This window comes from Pan troglodytes, chromosome 4 (genome assembly GCF_028858775.2).
Source record: "Pan troglodytes isolate AG18354 chromosome 4, NHGRI_mPanTro3-v2.0_pri, whole genome shotgun sequence".
NCBI lineage: Eukaryota > Metazoa > Chordata > Mammalia > Primates > Hominidae > Pan > Pan troglodytes.
Window position 1 is genome coordinate 130,688,389 of NC_072402.2, and position 21,817 is coordinate 130,710,205.

Below are 21,817 nucleotides of genomic sequence, written 5' to 3' on the forward strand. Positions count from 1 at the left end.
GCTCAAAAAAAAAAAAAAAAAATGTGTAAAGCAGCCGGGTGCAGTGGCTCAGGCTATAATCCCAGCACTTTGGGAGGCCGGGCAGGAGGATGGGGGAGTGGGGAGTAACAGGAGGTCAGAAGTTCAAGACCAGCCCGGACAAAGTGGTGAAACCCCATCTCTACTAAAAATACAAAAATTAGCTGGACATGGTGGTGGGCACCTGTAATCCCAGCTACTCAGGAGGCTGAGGCACAAGAATTGCTTGAACCCAGGAGGCAGAGGTAGCAGTGAGCCTAGATAATGCCACTGTACTCCAGACTGGACAACAGAGTGAGACTCCATATCAAGAAAAAATAAATGTGCAAAACTGGAAGGAAATCTATTACTGTAAGATTTGACCAGTATGTACAAGATGAACCAAAGCAAGGTATTTTGATCATAATGGTTTGACTGATAACTACTGAGTTTTTTGCACTTCAAATTATTAACAGTTAAGCATGAGAAAGTACAGTTATAATTGGCTTGTTAATGTTTTCCAGGCAAAGTAAGTGTTAAGATTAAAATTTATTTTACTTAAAAGCAAAGAACGCGGCCAGGCGCGGTGACTCACACCTGTAATCCCAGCACTCTGGGAGGCCGAAGCAGGTGGATCACCTGAGGTCAGGAGTTCCAGGCCAGCCTGGCCACCCCAACTCCGCAAAAATACAAAAATCAGCCGGGCATGATGGCGGGAGCCTGTAATCCCACCTACTCAGGAGGCTAAGGTTAAAGAATTGCTTGAACCTGGGAGGTGGAGGTTGCAGTGAGCCAAGATCGCGCCACTGCACTCCAGCCTGGGCGACAGAGTGAGACTTCATCTCAAAAAACAAACAAACAACAACAAAAAAAAAAACACAAAGAACAAAACTAGCTCTCTGAAGGCAAATGGTAAACAAAGAAGAGAGTAAATTATTTATGATGGACATAATCAAGTTACAAATATAAGCAATCTGTTGCTTCAGATCCTTTGTGAAATACAGGTAGAAAGAGGGTAAGAAGGTGGCAGAGCATAAAAAATTAAAGAAATTGAAATGATTTTTTTTTTAAAAACTTACTTTTAGGATTTCATCCACACAGCTCACATCACCAGAAGCTGATGCCTTGAAAGAAAAAGCAGCACACATTAGATTTTTATCAGTAGATTTTTAGTATTTGCTTCACAGATTTAAAAACATTATTAAAAGTATTTATGACCCCACTACTCTAAATCAGTACACTGGTTAGAATCTTTGGGTTAATTTCCTTAAATATAAATTTTTCAAGCACCAGAAAATTTTAATCACCAAACTATACAAAGCTGGGGGAACTTTATAGTTTTCAAAGGTTTTAAGTTTTTTATCCTATATTTTAGATTAGAAATAATTTTTAGAATGTAATTTTTCAGGTGTGCAGCTTGTCTAAAAATTTAACCTTATCTATATATAAAATATATCATGATACTGAGATACATCATTTCACATAAACAAAGTTAACCCATTTATGCCAGAGGTTGCAAATTTTTTGTGTGAAAAATCGTACCTTAGCGATGACCTTGAGCAGTAGGATGTAAGTAACTCCTACGAGCTTAGCATTCCAATAATGGAACACCAAGCATAAATGGGTTAAACAAGTATTACTGAAAGATTACTAGTCTGGAACATGGACATTTTACATAGTCTTTCTAAGTCACAAAAACCAAATTGCTTATTCTAAGGCACAAACAGGAATTAGAGAGCCGAACTCAAGTCAAACTCTAAAGATCATGTTGTTTAAAGAAAGAACAAATTACCATTTTACTGTTCTCTTGAGAGGAGTAATCAGATAACAAATGCCACTCAAAATGAGTTTCCCAAGGCCACTGGAAAGATGTTTTAAATGTTTGCAAAACAGCATTTTACATTACGCAGATTCTTCCTTCCACCATTTTGAGCTAAGAGTTGTAATTTTTTGGCTACTGACGTCACTTTCCAAATTTTTTTTTATTGCACAAACTACATTAAAAGATAAAATTTGGGGCCAGGCGCGGTGGCTCACGCCTGTAATCCCAGCACTTTGCGAGGCCGAGGCAGGCGGATCACATGAGGTCAGGAGTTCAAGACCAGCCTGACCAACATGGTGAAACCCCATCTCTACTAAAAATACAAAATTAGCCGGGCATGGTGGCACATGCCTGTAATCCCAGCTACTCGGGAGGCTGAAGCAGGAGAATCGCTTGAACCTGGGAGGTAGAGGTTGCAGTGAGCCGAAATCGTGCCGTTGCACTCTAGCATGGGCAATAAGAGTGAAACTCCAACTCAAAAAAAAAAAAGAGAGAGATAAAATTTGAGCCAGGCATGATGGTCATGTCTGTAACCTCAGCACTTTGGAAGGCCAAGATGAGAGGATCGCTTGAGGCCAGGAGTTCCAGACCAGCCTGGGCAACATTATGAGACACCCATCTTGAAAAAAAAAGATATAATTTCAGCTATTTCACAATGAAATGTTCCAAAATGCTTTGGTAAGCAATTCAATTTAAATTTCAAACCATCACTATGAACCTGGAGCAGCTGTCTTAATCCTTTAAGTATAACCAGAGAAAAGGATCATAGCATTCAAAGTATACAATATTACCATTTCCACAGACCCAAAAGTCCCATTTATCATAACCATAAACCATCACCTGCATCTCATTCATTTGTATCAATCTAAGCATAGAAAAGTTAATTTTGTTTTTAAACAACAACAAAGGTATATTGTTCTATAAAATCAAAATGCAGAAATCTAAGATATCAATTAGTCATTCTTTTATTCTATAACTGACTTGTCATCTAAGTATTTGAAAACTGTGAATGACATTTTCTCCATTTCCCAAGAGGATGAGTTAACAGATCTACGGATCCACTTGGGAGTAATTCACAAGTCTGTCTTTACATTTTTTTTCATCTTTCAACTTTTACATTCCTTACTTTTAAGGCAAGGAAGCAGTGTTCAAGTTCAATCGTAATTTCATGATCAGTCAATTGCTTCACGTAGTCACAATGTTAAAAGCTCTAAATGTGTGACTTACATCCAGTGGTTGGGAAGGTATTTTCAGCTTGGTGAGATGTGCTTTGCTGCTGGGCTTCAGTTCAGTCATGCTGTTGCCATGGGATTGGCTGCTGTAGTGCTCAGAGGACAGCTTTGGTTCCATGGACTCCTGTCCGTCCATGGGCCGCACATAGGCAGTGGGTTTCTGTAACATTGAATTGGACTTTGACATCAATGAGGGTGGGAAAGATTGAGTTGAGTGCTGCCCACTTGAAAAAGGTACACGGGAAGGAGAATCCCAGTTTGCATCAGGGTCCCGAGGTGATTTGGAGCGTTGATGTTCCTTGCTATGGTGATCATTCCCATGAGACCTGGAATGACTAGAGCTTAATGAAGAAACAGCCTGGGGTTTTCCAGGGCTGGAAGAACGTGATTTGGAGTGTTCTGATCCATGCTGGCCTTTTTTCCGGCTACTGCTCCCACTATTGTTATATGACTCACGGTCGTGCCTCTGACCACTACTGTTAGTGCCACTACTGCTACCTGCGCTGGTCCGCTGGCTACTATGTCCACTCTGTAAGCCTGAGGACCGTTTCTGAGACTGAGAAGTGCTGGGTGCGGGTCCTACTGGAGTCCATTTGCTACTCTGATGAGAGCCTCCATGTCTCTGTTCAAAGAAATTTGGGTTAGATTTTTCATCTGCTGATGGTGGTACTGTAGGCTTGGGAATTGCAACAAGCTTTGGTATAGATCTGTCTCCTATGAAATCCTTCATTTCATCGTAGTTTCCAAGCATACTCTGAATACGACTTGATAACTTATCTTCTTTGCTAGTCTACAAAAAAATAAAATAAAATAAAATTATAAAATGAGCATAATCAGAAATAAAATATAATTCTGAACTAATTTTCCAAACTTCGAATGGAAAGGGGCTTTTCAAAGGGAGGCTTTACCTCATATCTTAACGTTAATACCTTGAAGCAAACTCCAAATATATCATTTCTGTAGTGAAAAAAAAAAATCATTGAAAAGTGCCTAAAAATAACCATAGTAAAATATAATCCGAGCACAGTGGCACGTGCCTGTACTCCCAGCTACTCTGGGCAGCTGAGGCAGGTTTGCTCAATTCCAAGATTTTGAGGCTCCAGTGCACTATGATTTCACCTGTGAAGAGCAACTGCACTCCAGCATGGGTAACATAGCAAGACTGTCTTTTAAATACACAAAGTATTTTGAAGGGCCAGGTGCAGTGGCTCACACCTGTAATCCCAGCACTTGGGGAGGCCAAGACGGACAGATCACCTGATGTCAGGAGTTCCAGACCAGCCTGGCCAACATGGTGAAAACCCATTTCTAGTAAAAATACAAACGTTAGCCGGGTGTGGCCGGACATGGTGGCTCACACCTATAATTCCAGCACTTTGGGAGGCCAAGGTGGGCGGATCACCTGACATCAGGAGTTGGAGACCAGCCTGGCCAACATGGTGAAACCCCGTTTCTACTAAAAATACAAAAATAAGCTAGGCGTGGTGGCGGGTGTCTGTAATCCCAGCTACTCAGGAGGCTGAGGCAGGAGAATCGCTTGAACCCGGGAAGCAGAGGTTGCAGTGAGCAGAGATTGCGTCATCGCACTCCAGTAAGACTCCATCTCCGAAAAAAAAAAAAAAAACTAGCCCGGCAAGGTGGTGCACGCCTGTAATCCCAGCTACTCGAGAGGCTGAGGCAGGAGAATCACTTGAACCCAGAAGTCAGTGGTGGCAATGAGCCGAGATCATGACATGGCACTCCAGCGTAGACTAAAGAACAAGATTCTGTCTCATAAAAAAAAAAAATCTTTTGAACAGAAAAGTAATCTGCCTTTATAAAATTAAGTTCCGGCTGGGCACAGTGGCTCAGGCCTGTAATCCCAGCACTTTGGGAGGCTGAGGCGGGCGGATCACGAGGTCAAGAGATCGAGACCATCCTGGCTAACATGGTGAAACCCTGTCTCTACTAAAAATACAAAAAATTAGCCGGGCATGGTGGCAGGAGCCTGTAGTCCCAGCTACTCAGGAGGCTTAGGCAGGAGAATGGCGTGAACCTGGGAGGCGGAGCTTGCAGTGAGCCCAGATCGCGCCACTGCACTCCAACCTGGGCGACAGAGCAAGACTCCGTCTCAAAAAAAAAAAAAAAAAAAAAATTAACTTCCACAGTCCAGCAGATTAGCTAACATTCGTATTTTGGCAGTTTATGAAAATATTATATTCCTCATAACTCAATGTTATAGTTAGAAGCAGAAACAAAAATTTAATGAAACAAGTGATACCCAAATGACTGTCTATAACAACACAAAAAGAAATCAGACTGATACTGAAGACACATTTATTCAAACATACTAATAATCTCTGAAACTTTGTAAACTAAGTAGCAAATGGCAGTGAGAAGAAACAAAACCATCTATGAAATATTCATTTTTTATTGATATCACACTTAACACCTAGGAAAAATCAAACAATGCAAATTGAGTTACAAAATTCTAATTTAATTCAAAATTCAGAATGGTGAAGTACCCACCCATGGTTAGTAGCACAACTAGGAAAATAGAGGTAAATGTATGAGCCAACTCAGACCACATTTTTAAGAACACAGGACAGCAATAGGAGGTGGGCTGGAAAACGACTTTTAGGGTGCTGGTAATGCTCTATTTCTTGATCTGAGTTGTATGAAGCTGTTGATGCTGTGAAAATTCTTCAAGCCATAATACCTATGTTGTGTATTTTTCTGTAAGCATAATATACTCCAAAGAAAAGTTTATCCCCAAAAAATATCTTCTATGTAAAGGACAGGAAAAAAATGTTAAGTGGTATTCATAGTAATTCTTTTCTAATATAAACATTCAAGTGTGAAACATTTTAAAAGCAAAAATGTCATGCTAATGGGAAAAAAACATTCACAGAAGGGCAACTTACAACTTTGTATGGCTCTGCAAAGAGAGGAGAGCTAGGTGGGAAGGCGTCTTCACCCTGCTGAATTTCCTGATTCCGCCTTTCCCGTTCTTTCATACGCAGCACATTCCGGTCTTCACGGTTCATGTTGCTATGAAAAGAAACACAATCTTTGTATCACAGAAATAAAAGGAAAAATTAAATATTCTGTACAGATTTTGTCAGCTTAACACTTCAATCACAGATTCCCTTTTGACCTCCAAGTAATAACAGGCATTAGTGCTGAAGCTGGGTTTTGGTAATGGTTTTATCAACAAATACCAATAGTGTCTTCCACAACTATTCCAAGGAAACACTAGCCCAGAATATTAGAACCCACCCCAACAAAACACTTAACCTTATCAATGTTTGAAGTACTCTGTTAGCTAAAAGCAAAAACTTGTACATTCAGAGGGAACGTAGTATTTGAACACAAATCCTCAGTATTTCCTTTTGGACCCTCCTCTTCAGAAATCTGCCTATTCTTTGCCCTTAGAAGCATATAACCCACTCCCAACTACCACCCTTCCCCCCAGGGTCCAGTTCTTTTCTCTACTTTGCATCTACCTTATCTTGATTTCTTTTTGTCCCAAACACAGCTTCCTTGGTGTCCATCCTTACGGTAGTTTGACCTCAGCTTTGCTGTTGCTCTAGATTCCCTAAAAAACGACATTTCTGCTCTAAATATATTAATATTTCAATTAACACCTCAATAAATGGCAAAACCCAGGTTTTCAGTGATAGAATCAAAAATTAACTTGGATTAGTAACAGTAACTAAACTTGTATTGAAAAAGGAAGTCTTTGGAGTGAGGGAAAAATGGAAGTCCCATCTCTATAATCAGGACAGTTTGTCTTATTTTCACTAGAACAAACCAAGAGAAATACAGCCAATTTATAGCAGCAAGGATTTTGGTTAAATAGACAATGGTAGTAAAGGCTGGCAAACTCTGGCACTAGGGATTACCAGGGAATCTGCAACACTCTTCCCTGGAGACAGATTAAATAATCAGACCTGGTTTTGTTTTTTTTTAAAAAAAAAAGGCTCACTGGAGCCCAGAAAGAAACAATCAGGTTATATGTGTGGAGCATTTCTGGCCTATAATTCATAAATCAAATCAGAAAATTAAAGTTCATCAGAAACTATAATTACAAAATTAGAATTAGTAACAAAGCAGTATTATACTTTTTTTTTTTTTTTTTTGAAACAGAGTCTTGCTCTATCATCCAGGCTGGAGTGCGGTGGTGCGATCTCCCAGCTCACCACAACCTATGCCTCCCGGGTTCAAGCGATTCTCCTACCTCAGCCTCCTGAGTAGCTGGGATTACAGGTGCATGCCAATGGCTGGCTAATTTTTTTATTTTTAGTAGAGACAGGATTTCACCATGTTGGCCAGGCCAGGCTGGACTCCTGACCTCAAGTGATCCTCCCACCTTGGCCTCCCAAAGTGCTGGGATTACAGGCATGAGAGCCACCAAGTACTTTTGAGGACTTTAATCAGTGGTTAGAACTAGTGAAAGCAAACATTTAAAATTAAAACCTCCTGATTTGCATACTAAGTGTCATGCAATAAAAGCAATTTAACGGCCTGAGCGGCTCACGCCTGTAAACCCAGCACTTTGGGAGGCCGAGGTGGGCAGATCACAAGGTCAGGAGATCGAGACCATCCTGGCTAACACGGTGAAACCCCGTCTCTACTAAAAATACAAAAAATTAGCCAGGCGCAGTGGCAGGCGCCTGTAGTCCCGGCTATTCAGGAGGCTGAGGCAGGAGAATGGCGTGAACCCGGGAGGCGGAGATTGCAGTGAGCGGAGATGGCACCACTGCACTCCAGCCTGGGCGACAGCGCGCGACTCTGTCTCAAAAAAAACAAAAACAAAAACAAAAAAAAACAGAGGATAAGGCCAGAAGGTCAGGCACGGTGGTTCACACCTGTAATCCCAGCACTTTGGAAGCCATGGCAGGAGAATCACTCGAGCTCAGGAGTTTGAGACCACCCTGGGCAACATGGTGAAACTCCATCTCTACAAAAAACACAAAAAACTAGCTGGGTGTGGTGGCATGCGTCTGTGGTCCCAGCTACTCAGGAAACTGAGGTCTGGGGAATGCTTGAGCCTGAGAGGTAGAAGTTCAAATGAGTCAAGATAGTATCACTGCACTCCAGCCTGAGTGACAGAGTGAGACTCTCTCTCAAAAAATTTAAAATTGGCTCACGCCCGTAATCCCAGCACTTTGGAGGCTGAGGCAGGCGGACAACCTGAGGTCAGGAGTTCAAGACCAGTCTGGCCAACAGAGTGAAACCCCATCTCTACTAAAAATACAAAAATTAGCCAAGCATGGTGGCAGGCACCTGTAATCCCAGCTACTTGAGAGGCTGAGGCAGGAGAATCACTTGAACACGGGAGGTGGAGGTTGCAGTGAGCCGTGACCATGTCATTGCACTCCAGCCTGGGCAACAAGAGTGAAACTCCATCTCAAAAAAAAAAAAAGAAAAAAAAATTTTTTTAATTAAAAAAAAAAACAAACAGTGGACAAGAAGGCTCCTGGACCTGGCAATATCATCGAGTCTGCCCAGAAAGCTCGGAAGACTAAATGAATATCATCCCTAATACCTGCCACCCCAGTCTCAATCAATGGTAGAAGAACAGTCTCAGAATTGTTTGTTTCGATTGGCCATTTAAGTTTAACAGTAAAAGACTGGTTAATGATAACAGTGCATGGTGAAATCTTCAGAAGGAAAAGATGACTGTTTTGTGATCCATTTTGAGTTTTTTTCATGTGGCAGTTTTAAATTACTAGTTTTTAAAATCAGTACTGTTTAATGGAAGCGACTTAACCAAGAATCTGTCTCAGAATTTTGAGACCCATGAAACAAAGTTTAATGAGAGGCTGGTTCGAAGGTAGTCAGTTATCTCAACTGATTGTTCACAGTCAAGTTATAGACTGAACCCCTTGCTCTAGTCTTTGACCCCTTCTCACTCCCACACTTGACTGCCTACTTTTAAAAACAAACAACACTGGGCACGGTGGGTCACGCCTGTAAACCCAGCACTTTGGGAGGCCAAGGCGGGAGGATCACCTGAGATCAGGAGTTCGAGACCAGCCTGGCCAACATAGTGAAACCCCGTCTCCACTAAAAATACAAAAATTAGCTGGGCATGGTGGTGGGCACCTGTAATCCCAGCTACTTGGGAGGCTGAGACAGGAGAATTGCTTGAACCTGGGAGGTGGAGGTTGCAGTGAGCCAACATTGCACCACTGCACTGCACTCCAGCCTGGGCGACAGAACAAGACTCCATCTCAAAATAAAAATAAAAATAAACAGGCCGGGCACGGTGGCTCGCGCCTGTAATCCTAGCACTTTCGGAGGCTGAGGCAGGCGGATCATCTGAGGTCAGGAGTTTGAGACTAGCCTGACCAACATGGAAAAACCCCGTCTCTACTAAAAATACAAAATTAGCCAGGCGTGGTGGCGCAAGCCTGTAATCCCAGCTACTCGGGAGGATGAGGCAGGAGAATTGCTTGAACCCGGGACGCGGAGGTTGTGGTGAGCCACGATTGCACCATTGCACTCCAGCCTGGGCAACAAGAGCAAAACTCTGTCTCAAAAAAAATAAATTAATAAACAAGTAAAGTTTAGTGAAAGAAAAAAACCCACAATATCACTCCACACCCATTAGGATGGCTATGATAAAAACAAAAACACAAAATAACACGTGTTGGTGAGGATGCAGACAAATTGTAACCTTTGTGCACTGCTGGTGGGAATGTGCAATGGTGCAGCTGCTATGGATTGGCAGTTCCTCAAAAACTTTAACAAATAATTACCATAGGATCCAGCAATTTTACTCCTAGGAATATATCCAAAAGAACCGAAAGCAGAGACTCAAACAGATCCATGTACACCAATGTTCATAGCAGCACTGTTCACAATAGCGAAAAGATGGAAACAACCCAAGTGTCCATCAACAGATGACGATCCATCAACACGGATAAGCAAAATGTGGTATATATACATACATACATAATGGAATACTATTTACCCATAAGGAATGAAATTCTGATACATGCTACAACATAGATGAACCTTGAAACGTTATGCTATGTGAAATAAGTCAGACACAAAAGGACACATATTGTATGATTCTACTTAATATGAGGCACCTGGAATAGGCAAATTCATAGAGACCGAAAATAGAATAGAGGTGGGGAGGTTCTGTTTGGGATGATGAAAAAGTTCTGGAAACAGACAGTATTGATGATTGTACAACACTGTGAATGTACTTAATGCCACTGAATTGTATATGTAAAATTATTAAAATAGTAAATTTTATGTTATATTTTGCCACAATAAAAAAATTAGTACACCGTAAAAATAAAAATTTAAATGTGTATTCCTAGGAATTAAATGCATTCTATAATTTTTTTATAAACACATACATTAGTTATAAAACATTTTAGGTCAGGCGTGGTGGCATGCTCCTGTAGTCCCAGCTACTTGGGAGGTGGAGGCACGAGAATCGCTTGAACCCGGGAGGCAGAGGTTGCAGTGAGCCGAGATCATGCCACTGCACTTTGTGGCGACTGAGTGAGACTCTGTCTCAAATAAATTAAATAAGTATATAAAACACTTTATGACTTTTTGCAAGTTTAATTTTAAAAAATTTAAAACAACCGAGCGTTGTGGCTGGCATCTGTAATCCCAGCACTTTGGGAGACTAAGGCAGTGGATCACGTGAGGTCAGGAGTTCAAGACCAGCCTGGCCAACACGGCCAAACCCCATCTCTACTAAAACTACAAAAATTAGCCGGGTGTGGTAACGTGCACCTGTAGTCCCAGCTACTCGGGAGGCTGAGGCAAGAGAATCATTTGAATCTGGGAGGCAAAAATTGCAGTGAGCCGAGATTGTGCCACTCCACTCCAGCCTGCACAACAGAGTGAGACTCTGCCTCAAAAACAAAAAATTAAAACTATTTAGTGTAAAATGTGTATTCTAACATCCCCCATTCAAGGGAGGTCAGAATTTGTTACAATGTTTTTTGTTTTTTGTTTTTTTCACTTAGTGTCTTAAAATAACTATCCTACTGAAAAACAGAGTCATTCAACTATAAGATTATTGAGTGATTTAAACTCTGAAAGTCAAAATGAGATTTGAGCTAATATTTCAATTATTTTCAAACCCAGTATATTACAACTGCTATTAAACTGTAACTTTACCACAATGCACTATGCTAAAGCACAAAGCCTCAACAGTACATAAATCCCTCTTGGCCTCATTTGGTAGAATTTCTCTACCCATGAGACAGTCTGAAGAGGTCACTTCCTACAAGTCAGGGAAACAAAGGTTGTACACCTACAGATCAAAGCCAATAACAAAACATCAGGTCCCAAGACAATATTTAGCACAGAAGGACCTTTGCCCCAAAGTTAGTCATGAGACTTCTATAGCCTTCAGGTTTAAAATAATGTAGTGAAAAACGTGAAAACAAAGATAACAATTCCACACATTTTTGCTTTCTTCATCACATCCTTATGTATTATGTGAATTTCTTACTGTATTTCATAAATCATTCTCAACTCGTCCCTCAAAGTTTCCCAGAAATTGTGCTTTTTTTTTTGAGATGGAGTCTTGCTCTGTCGCCAGGCTGGAATGCAGTGGCACGATCTCGGCTCACTGCAACCTCCACCTCCTGGGTTCAAGCAATTCTCGTGCCTCAGCCTCCCAAACAGCTGGGACTACAGGCACCCGCCAACACGTCTGGCTAATCTTTTGTATTTTAGTAGAGACAGGGTTTCACCATGTTGGTCAAGATGGTCTCGATCTCCTGACCTCATGAACCGCCCACCTCAGCCTCCCAAAGTGAAATTGTACTGTTTTTCTCTGATGAATGTTCTTTCCCATTCCTCACAAGTATTTCACGAAGTTCTGTGACTCCCCACAATCCTAATTTTCATTCACAAATAACCTTGTCTTAATGGACAAAGATTAAAAAACAATACTAAAAATCAGAGAGAGGCAGCTCCAGCAGCAAACACAGCGTTATCATGGCCTCACAGTGACGAGCATGTTCTGGGGCTTTGTTGGCTTCTTTGTGCCCTAGTTCGTCCCTAAGCGGCCTAACTGGGGAGTTATCATCACCATGATGGTGACCTGTTCAGTTTGCCACTCTCTTTTGGCTGATTGCAATTTTGGCCCAATGCAACCCTCTCTATAGACCATGACTGAAAGATGAAACCACCTGGTATCTGAAGCATCATTGGCCTTGAGGAAGAAGACATGTTTTACAGTGTTCAGTCATTGAAATCAAGAAAGCGAATTCCTTTTTGGATGCAAAATCACCTCCAAATGCAGGCCACCTTCTTCGACTTTGCCTGTTTGGGGCATCAGCTGCCTTAAATGTTCATACCACATTTGAATTTTTTTTCACAATGCAGTACTTTTTCCTTGACCTTATTTACACTTTGATGAATTATGTGTGTACTTAACCTAAACTGTGCTGATTCCACACAATGTTTATGGACTCTTCTAAGACAGAAGATGCTCTCTTCTGAGAAATATATTAATCTATCCCTTGGAATTTATAGATTTGAAGATGGCTCTTGCCTTATCAAAACATGGGACTCAGTGACGGGTCTAAAAACTGCTACTAGACAAAAAAGACTCCAGTGGGGCAATCAGTAGGAAGGCATGTTGAGAGGGAAGAGCCCAACAAAACTACACCAAATTACATTTTCAGGATGAAAATCTTATTTCTGCCGTCTTTTTTTTTTTTTTTTTTTTTGAGATGGGGTCTTGCCATATTGCTCAGGCTTGTTTCAAATTCTTTGGCTCAAGCAATCCCCCTGCCACAGCCTTCAGAGTAGCTGAGACTACAGGCATAAGCCATCATACCTGGCTCTCTGCCATCTTTTGGAATAAATTATTTTTCTGCTTTAAGAAACAATGGGCCAGGCCCAGTGGCTCATACCTGCAATCCCCGCACTTTGGGAGGCCAAGGTGGAAGGACTGCTTGAGCCCAGGAGTTCCAGACCAGCCTGGGCAACAAAGTGAGACCTCATCTCTTAAAAAATGTAAAAATTAGGCCAGGCACGGTGGCTCAAGCCTGTAATCCCAGCACTTTGGGAGGCTGAGGCGGGTGGATCACAAGGCCAGGAGACTGAGACCATCCTGCGGGTGGATCACGAGGCCAGGAGATTGAGACTATCCTGGCTAACACGGTGAAACCCCATGTGTACCACACACACACACGCGCGCGCGCGCCAGGCGTGATGGTGAGTGCCTGCAGTCCCGGCTACTCGGGAGGCTGAGGCGGGAGAATGGCGCGAACCTGGGAGGCAGAGCTAGCACTGAGCAGAGATCGCGCCACTGCACTAGAGCGAGACTCTGTCTCAAAAAAAAAAAAAAAAGTAAAAATTAGCCAGGAAAGGTGGTGCATGCCTGTAGTCCTCGCTACTTGGAGACTGACGCAGAAGGATCACTGGAGCCCAGGAGTTTGAGGCTGCAGTGAGCTATGTTTGTGCCACTGCACTCCAGCATGGCCAACAGAGCAAGACCTGGTCTCAAAAATAAATAAATGAAAATAAAAAGCAGCCAGGCATGGTGGCTCACGCCTGTAATCCCAGCACTCTGGGAGGCCGAGGCAGGCGGATCACGAGGTCAGGAGTTCAAGACCAGCCTGGCCAACATGGTGAAACCCCATCTCAACTAAAAATACAAAAAATAAGCCGTGCCTGGCCGGGCGCGATGGCTCACGCCTGTAATTCCAGCACCTTGGGAGGCCGAGGCAGATGGATCACCTGAGGTTGGGAGTTCGAGACCAGCCTGACCAACATGGAGAAACCCCGTCTCTACTAAAAATACAAAATTAGCCAGGAATGGTGGCACATGCCTGTAATCCCAGCTACCTGGGAGGCTGAGGCAGGAGAATCACTTGAACGGGAGACAGAGGTTGCAGTGAGCCAAGATCGTGCCATTGCACTCTAGCCTGGGCAATAAGAGCGAAACTCCATCTCAATAAATAAATAAATAAATAAATAAATAAATAAATAAATAAACAAACAAACAAGCAAGCAAGCTAGGCATGGTGGTGGGCGCCTGTAATCCTAGCTACTCGGGAGGCTGAGGTAGGACAATCGCTTGAACCCAGGAGGCAGAGGTTGCAGTGAGCCAAGATTGCGCCACTGCACTCCAGCCCAGGCGACGGTGCGAGACTCCATCTCAAAAATAAAATAAAATAAAAATAAAAAAATGGAAGAAAAATATTTTTATCAATCAACCATCAACTTTCAAACTATCAGCGTCTACATCTATTCTCTTCCCTCCCAGTGACAAAGGAAAAAAACTCGAATCTTCCTAACAAAGAACAATTATCCTCATTTTGCTATCTTCTAGACCTTTAGCAGTTGCGATTTTTTCTCCAACAACTTCAACTTCTCCATCTCTAGTGAATCCTACGAATCCTTTCCATCAGCATTCAAACATATTCTTCTTAAAAAAAATTTTTAAAAAGGCCAGGCATGGTGGCTCATGTCTGCTGTAATCCCAGCACTCTGGGAGGCTAAGACGGGCTGATCACTTGAGGCCAGGAGTTCAAGACCAGCCTGGCCAACATGGCAAAACCCTGTCTCTACTAAAATTACAAAAATTAGCCAGGCGTGGTGGTGCAAACCTGTAGTCCTAGCTACTCAGGAAGCTGAAGCAGGAGAATCACTTGAACCAGGAGGCAGAGGTTGCAGCGAGCAGAGATCGCCACACTGCACTCCAGCCTGGGCAACAAAGCAAGACTCCGTCTCAAAAAAAAAAAAAAAGTCTTCATTGGCCCCACATCTCTCTCCAGCCAAGCTTCTCAAAAGGACTTTTGGTGATTCTCCACCTCCTCAGCAACCACTCATTTTATAAAATATTACCCTAAAAGATAAGGACCAATACAGTGAACAGTTGTGCTACCCATCAAACAACCACCTTAGGAAATAAAAGCATTACCAACATAGTTGAAGGCTGCTGTGTACTTCTCCTGATCACATCTCCAAGTACTCTCTCCCCCTGTAAGCAGTAGACACTATTCTGATTTTGGTGTCAACCATTCTCAGGAATTTCTTTTCTTTTTCTTTTTTTTTCAGACAGAGTCTCACTTGGTTCCCCAGGCTGGAGTGCAGTGGCACGATCTCGGCTCATTGCAACCTCCACATCCCAGGTTCAAGCAATTCTCCTGCCTCAGCCTCCCAAGTAGCTGGGACTACAGGCACCTGCCACAACACCAGGCTAATTTTTGTATTTTCAGTAGAGATGGGGTTTCACCATATTGCCTAGGCTGGTCTCAAACTCCTGACCTCAAGTGATCGGCCCACCTCGGCCTCCCAAAGTGCTGGGATTATTGGCATGAGCCACCACACCCAGCTAGGAATTTTCTTTGTACTTTTACTACATATGTATATATCTCTAAATAAGAAACTGAATTGTTTTGCATATTTTTTCAACATTATTAAAAAGGTATACTCTTAACAACTCAGTTTTTTGAATCCTCAGCATTATGAGGTTAATCCATTGCTGTAGTTCATTTATTTTCACTGTGTATCCACACAGTTTACTTATCTACTCTCCAGATGACACATATTTAGGTAGTTTCCCCTTTCTCTGCCATTACAAACAATGCTAAATGATCATTTTTATGCACATCTCTTTGTACCAATGAGTGAGAGTTCTTCTAGAATAGACAGCTAGAAGTGGAACTACTGCAGAGGATGAACATTTTCAACTTTAGTAGATACAGCCAAATTACTAATACTTTCCAAAATGCCGTCCGTAACCAATCACTATTCAACATTCTACTGTTTCCAATTTCCCAACATTCTGTTTCCAATTTCCCAACATTCTGTTTCCGATTTCCCACATCATATTTCTTTGCCAAGATCATTAGCAACTTCCATATTGCTAAATTCAACAGATATTTTATCATTTTACTTGACTTACCATTCAATACATTCAGCCACTTATCTCTCCTTGATATACTCTTTGGCTTCTGTAACACTTAGCCTTCCCAGCTTCCCCAGTTCCTCTGGCTCTTCCCATCCTACCTACCAGATGTCTTCAAAAGTGGTGCTCCACTGTGCTCAGACATGGGTCTTATTCTCGTTCATTTTATATCCTCTCCTTACATTCCCAAAGCTTAAAATATCTCTATGTGGCCAGGCGCGGTGGCTCACACCTGTAATCCCAGCATTTTGGGAGGCCAAGGCAGGCAGATCACTTGAGGTCAGGAGTTCAAGACCAGCCTAGCCAACATGGTGAAACTCCATCTCTGCTAAAAATAACAAAAAAAATTAACTGGGCATAGTGGTGCATGCCTGTAATTCCACCTACTCAAGAGGCTGTGGCATGAGAATCACTTGAACCTGGGAGGCAGAGGTTGCAGTGAGCCAAGATCGTACCACTGCATTCTAGTTTAAGTGACGGAGTGAGACTGTCTCAAACAAAAAACAAAAAACAACAAAAAAAACAACTCTATGCCTACAACCAGAATGCCCACATATGCTCCCCATGACACTTTCTCTTCTGAAATACAAAACCACACATCCAGGAACCTGTTTGACAATGCCCTTTGGCTATCTAAGAAATCTAAATCAGGGCTAGGCACTACATCTCATGCCTGTAATCTCAGCACTTTGGGAGGGCAAGGTGAGAGGACTGCTTGAGCTCAGGAATTCAAGACCAGCCTAGGCAACATAGGGAGAATCTGTCTCTATTAAAAAAAAAAAAAAAAATTGTATTATCTTTTTTTTTAATCCCAAAGGCTTCAAAACTAAGAAATCTCTGTTTTTTTTAATTTCGATTTTTTATTTTTTAGAGACAGGGTCTCAGTCTGTCACCCAGGCTGGAGTGCTGTGGTGCAATCATAGTTCACTGTAACCTCAAACTCCTTAGGTAAGTGCTCCTCCCACCTCAGCCTCCTGAGTAGCTGGGACTAAAGGATGCATGACACCACACCTGGGTAATTTTTTTTTCTTTTTAATTTTTTGTAGAGACAAGATCTCACTATGTTGCCCAGGCTGGTCTAAAACTCCTGGCCTCAAGTAATCCTACCACCTCAGCCTCCCAAAGTGCTGGGATTACAAGAACTTTGTAATGAGTCACCATGCCCAATCCCAAAAATCTCGATCTTAATACATCTAAAATTAATTTTCTGATCTGCTTTCCCTTATCACCAACCACTTCTCCTCCAGTTATCCTCATCCTAATAGTAATGCATCCAGCCAGCCAACTGCTTTTGCTGAATTCTTCCTTCAACCTCTCTTCAAATCTAATCCATCACCATAACTGCCAAAATATATTTTGAATCTCCCTCCTCACTTCTTTTTCCACTGCCACTGTTCAAAACACACCACATTTTATCTTCGGCTTGAATAAACGCTACAGCCTTTCTAATTGGACTTCTACTTCCCTCGGTCTCTCTTTATATGCCATACGGCAGCCAAAGTAATCTTTCTAAGACAAAAGTCAGGTCAGATTGCCTAACTCCTGCTTAAAATTTTTAAATAAGCTTTCCGTTTACTTTAAGATAAACTTTAAAGTCCTCAACATGGCTTACAATATTCTACTTGATCTGACTCGTCTCCTCATCAGATTAATCTCATACTTTCTACCAGTCCCTTCCAGTTCTTGAACACAGTGTGCATTCCAGATTCAGGAAAGTCATGCAGATGAGCAGTTCCCAATCTTTTTGGCACCAGGGACCAGTTTCACAGACGACAATTTTTCCATGGATGGACAGGGGTTGCGGGGAGATGATTTTGAAAGAAAACCATTTCACCTCAGATCATCAGGCATTAGTTAGATTCTCAGAAGGAGTATGCAACCTAGATCCCTTGCATGTGCAGTTCACAACAGGGTTCGAGCTCCTATTGACACGGCAGAGTTCCCTCGACCCCATCACGTGACTTGTGACAGGGGTGGCTCACTTGCTTACCCGCCATGCTCAAACCCCTTGTGGGAGGGGAAGCACACAGGGTGAGTGGGTGCAGAAGCTTTTGGGTGCCAGCAGGAATTAACCCCATACCGGCCCATGGCAGCATCTAGGGGTGGTTGCCCACGACCTCTGGAGCCCCAGAGGGTGTGTGTTACAAACAATGCTCTTTTATCATTTGCTGTCCACGGATGGCTAAGTGTTAAGCTCACTGGAAGGTCAGGGTGATAGCCTTTCACATCCTGCCCTCTTGGTACCCAGGTTCTTCTCCGGTATCCAGGAAGAATCAGGTCACATGAACTTGAAGGATGCTGAATGCAGAGATTGTATTGAGTGGTGGAAGTGGCTCTCAGCAGGATGGGGAGCTGGAAAAGGGATGGAGTGGGAAGATAACCTTCCCCTGGAGCTCAGCTGTCCCCAGCTGAAATCCTCTCCAACCCATAGTCTCCGGTGTCCAGCTGCTGCTTCTCCTCTCTGCTTCTTCTCTTCTCTCCTCTGCCATACCACTCTGTTCCTCTGCTAGTGGAGCTTGGAGTTTTTATGGGTACAGGGTGGAGGGGCGTGGTGGGCCAGAGTGGTTATGGAAAAGGAAACATTCAGGCAGGAAAACAGGGATGTGAAGTTCTTATTTAGGGTTATGGGTCCAAGCTTGAGGGGCCCTCACCAGGTACCCCACCCACTTCTAGCCAGTATTTCCCTGCCTCCTGTCTGTATCACTATGAGAATCTGATCTGATAGGAAGCAAAGCTCAGACGGTAATGCTCACTTGCATAGTATACGACATAATAGCGTACATACAACTATACAGGTCAGGTGTAGCGACTTATGCCTGTAATCTGAACACTTTGGGAGGCCAAGGCGGGCAGATCACGAGGTCAGGAGTTCAAGACCAGCCTGATCAACATGGTGAAACCCCCATCTCTACTAAAAATACAAAAAGTAGCCGGGCGTGGTGGCGAGCGCCTGTAATCCCAGCTACTCAGGAGGCTGAGGCAGGAGAATCGCTTGAACCCGGAAGGCAGAGGTTGCAGTGAGCCAAGATCATGCCACTGCACTCCAGCCTGGGTGACAGAGTGAGATTCCATCTCAAAAAAAAAAAAAAAAAAAAAATATATATATATATACACACACACACACACACACACACAAAATATATACATGTATTACACAGATTATATAGTATATAATATACATCAGAGTATATTATATATGCTACATATAATATATACTATACTTACTATATAATATATACTATACTATATAGTATAGTATATATAATATAATGCACAAGATGTGTAATATATAAATATATAATACACGTAATACATGTAAATATATGTGTATTATACTCATATGTATTACACAAATATACATATTCTACAAACAAAAAACCCTAACAGCCACCAAGTAAATGGGGACCTTGTAACTAACTGCTCAACCCTAAAGAAATCCTCAAACCCAAGTATCCACTAAGGCTGGATTCAACAAATGTTTTTAGGGCCACAGTAAATATTTCAGGTTTGGCAGGCCATATAGTCACAATTACTAAATTCTGCCATCACAGCAGCAAAAGCAGCCACAGACAATACATAAACAAAAAACAAACGGGTGTGCTGCCTGTGTTCCAGTAAAACTTTATTTATGGACACTGAAATCTGAGTTTCCTGGCCGGGCCCAGTGGCTCATGCTTGTAATCCCAGCACCTTGGAAGGCTAAGGCAGGTGGATTACCAGAGGTCAGAAGTTCAAGACCAGCCTGGCCAACCTGGCGAAACCCCATCTCTACTAAAACTACAAAAATTAGCTAGGTGTGGTGGCGCACACCTGTAATCCCAGCTACTCGGGAGGCTGAAGCAGGGAGAATCACTTGAACCTGGGAGGCGGAGGCTGCAGTGAGCCGAGATCATGCCACTGCACTCCAGCCTGGGCAACAGAGCAAGACTCCATCTCAGGAAAAAAAAAAAAAGAGAGCGAGAGAGAGAAATCTGAGTTTCCTAAAATATTGACTTGCTAAAAAAAATGATTTTTCTCCCACCATTTAAAAATGTAAACATGGGCCAGGCAAGGTGGCTCACACCTGTAATCCCAGCACTTTGGGAGGCTGAGGCAGGCAGATCATGAGGTCAGGAGTTCAAGACCAGCCTGACCAACATAGTGAAACCCCATCTCTACTAAAAATACAAAAATTAGCCAGGCATGGTGGCAGGTGCCTGTAATCCCAGCTACTCAGGAGGCTGAGGCAGGAGAATCAGTTGAATCTGGGAGGTGAAGGTTGTGGTGAGCCAAGATTGCACCATTGCACTCCAGCCTGGGTGACAGTGTGAGACTTCGTCTCAAAAAAAAAAAAAAAAAAAAAAAAACGGAAAAATGGCCAGGTGCAGTAACTCATGCCTGGAATCTCAGCACACTGAGTGGCTGAGGTGGGAGGACTACCTGAGGCCAGGAATTTGTAACCAGCCCAGGCAATACAGCAAGACCCCATCTTTGCAAAAACCAAAAAATTTAGCCAGGTATGGTGGCTCGTGCCTGTAGTCCTAGCTACTTGGAAGGCTGAGGCAGGAGGATCACATATGTGCAGCAGATCAAGGCTGCAGTGAGCCGTGACTGCCCCATGCACTCCAGCCTGGGTAACCGAGTGCAGTCCTGTCCAAAAAAATAATAATTATTATTATTATTTAAAATGTCATTATTTAAAATGTTATTTTATTTAATGCTAAATCAGATCAGACTTCTAGATGTTAACTATTAAAATTTACAGAAAGGACAGGTGCAGTGGCTCATACGTATAATCCCAGCACTTTGGGAGGCCGAGGCAGGCAGATCACCTGAGGTCAGGAGTTCGAGATCAGCCTGGTCAACATGGCAAAACCCTGTCTCTACTAAAAATACAAAAATTGGCTGGGCATGGTGGCAGGCGCCTGTAGACCCAGCTACTCAGGAGGCTGGGGCAGGACTGCTTGAAATCCAGGAAGCGGAGGTTGCAGTGAGTTGAGATCATGCCACTGTACTCTAGCCTGGGTGACAGTGCAAGACTCCATCTCAAATAATAGAAATAAAAAAAATAAAATAAATAAAATTTACAGAAAATACAAGGGACAAAAGAACGTATTACATGAAACCACTGGGATCTCATCAACACAATCTAGATTCTGAGAAGTATCATAGGGCAAAGACCTGGCTTCTTCAACAAACCAATTGTATGGGAATAACCACAATAAAAAGATAGAGGAAAACTTATAGATTAGAAGAAAAAAGTATCGATTACCTAAACCCAATGTAATATATACAGACCTTATTTGGATCCTAATTCACAAAAATTGTAAAAACAATACAAAAACTATAATCAGGGAAATGTGAACACTTGATATTGATGATATTAAGGAATGAGTGTTACTTTTTTTAGTGTATAATATTGGGATTGTTTTAATCTTTATATTTTAGAAACACATAATGAAATATTACAACACTTACAGTCCTTCTTTTACTAGTGTCTTCCCTAATACATTTTTCGTGATGTTACTCAGCAGGCTATAGTCCCATAGTAGCTGCATAACAAATAATTAAAAGAGGTACACCAGCCTGGACAACAGGGCGAAACCCCATTTCTACAAAAAATACAAAAAAAATTAGCAGGGCATGGTGGTGCACACCTGTAGTCCTAGCTACTCGGGAGGCTGAGTTATGAAAATTGCTTGAGCCTGGGAAGCAGAGGTTGCAGTGAGCCAAGATCACATCACTGCACTCCAGCCTGGATGACAGAGTGAGACCCTGTCTCAAAAAAAAAAAAAAAAAAAAAAAAAAAGGAGCTACAAAGTGATGCAGAGATTGAAAGGAAGTAGATCACAACTGGAGTGGGGTGAAGAATTAACCAAAACTTCAAGAACACAA

At 42.4% G+C, this 21,817-nt stretch overlaps 1 protein-coding gene across 8 annotated transcripts in view; it reads right to left on the reverse strand.

Annotated features, from left to right (window-relative positions):
- The window catches only part of AFF4 (ALF transcription elongation factor 4), an 82,047-nt gene that overhangs the window by 54,891 nt on the left and 5,339 nt on the right, over window positions 1–21,817 (reverse strand). For 6 of the 8 annotated variants that reach the window (XR_010157001.1, XR_010157000.1, XM_016944953.4 and 3 more), the window contains exons 2-4: window positions 5,955–6,081; window positions 3,047–3,841; window positions 1,077–1,121 (exon numbers count right to left, since the gene is read on the reverse strand). Coding sequence is in view for 6 of the 8 variants with exons in the window: in XM_016944953.4 (XP_016800442.1) it covers window positions 1,077–1,121; window positions 3,047–3,841; window positions 5,955–6,077 (963 nt within the window). In the remaining 2 variants the exon portion in view is untranslated. Of the gene's footprint in view, window positions 1–1,076; window positions 1,122–3,046; window positions 3,842–5,954; window positions 6,082–6,536; window positions 6,629–21,817 lie in introns of all 8 variants that reach the window. The other 2 variants (XM_016944951.4, XM_054684576.2) reach the window with 1 other exon arrangement.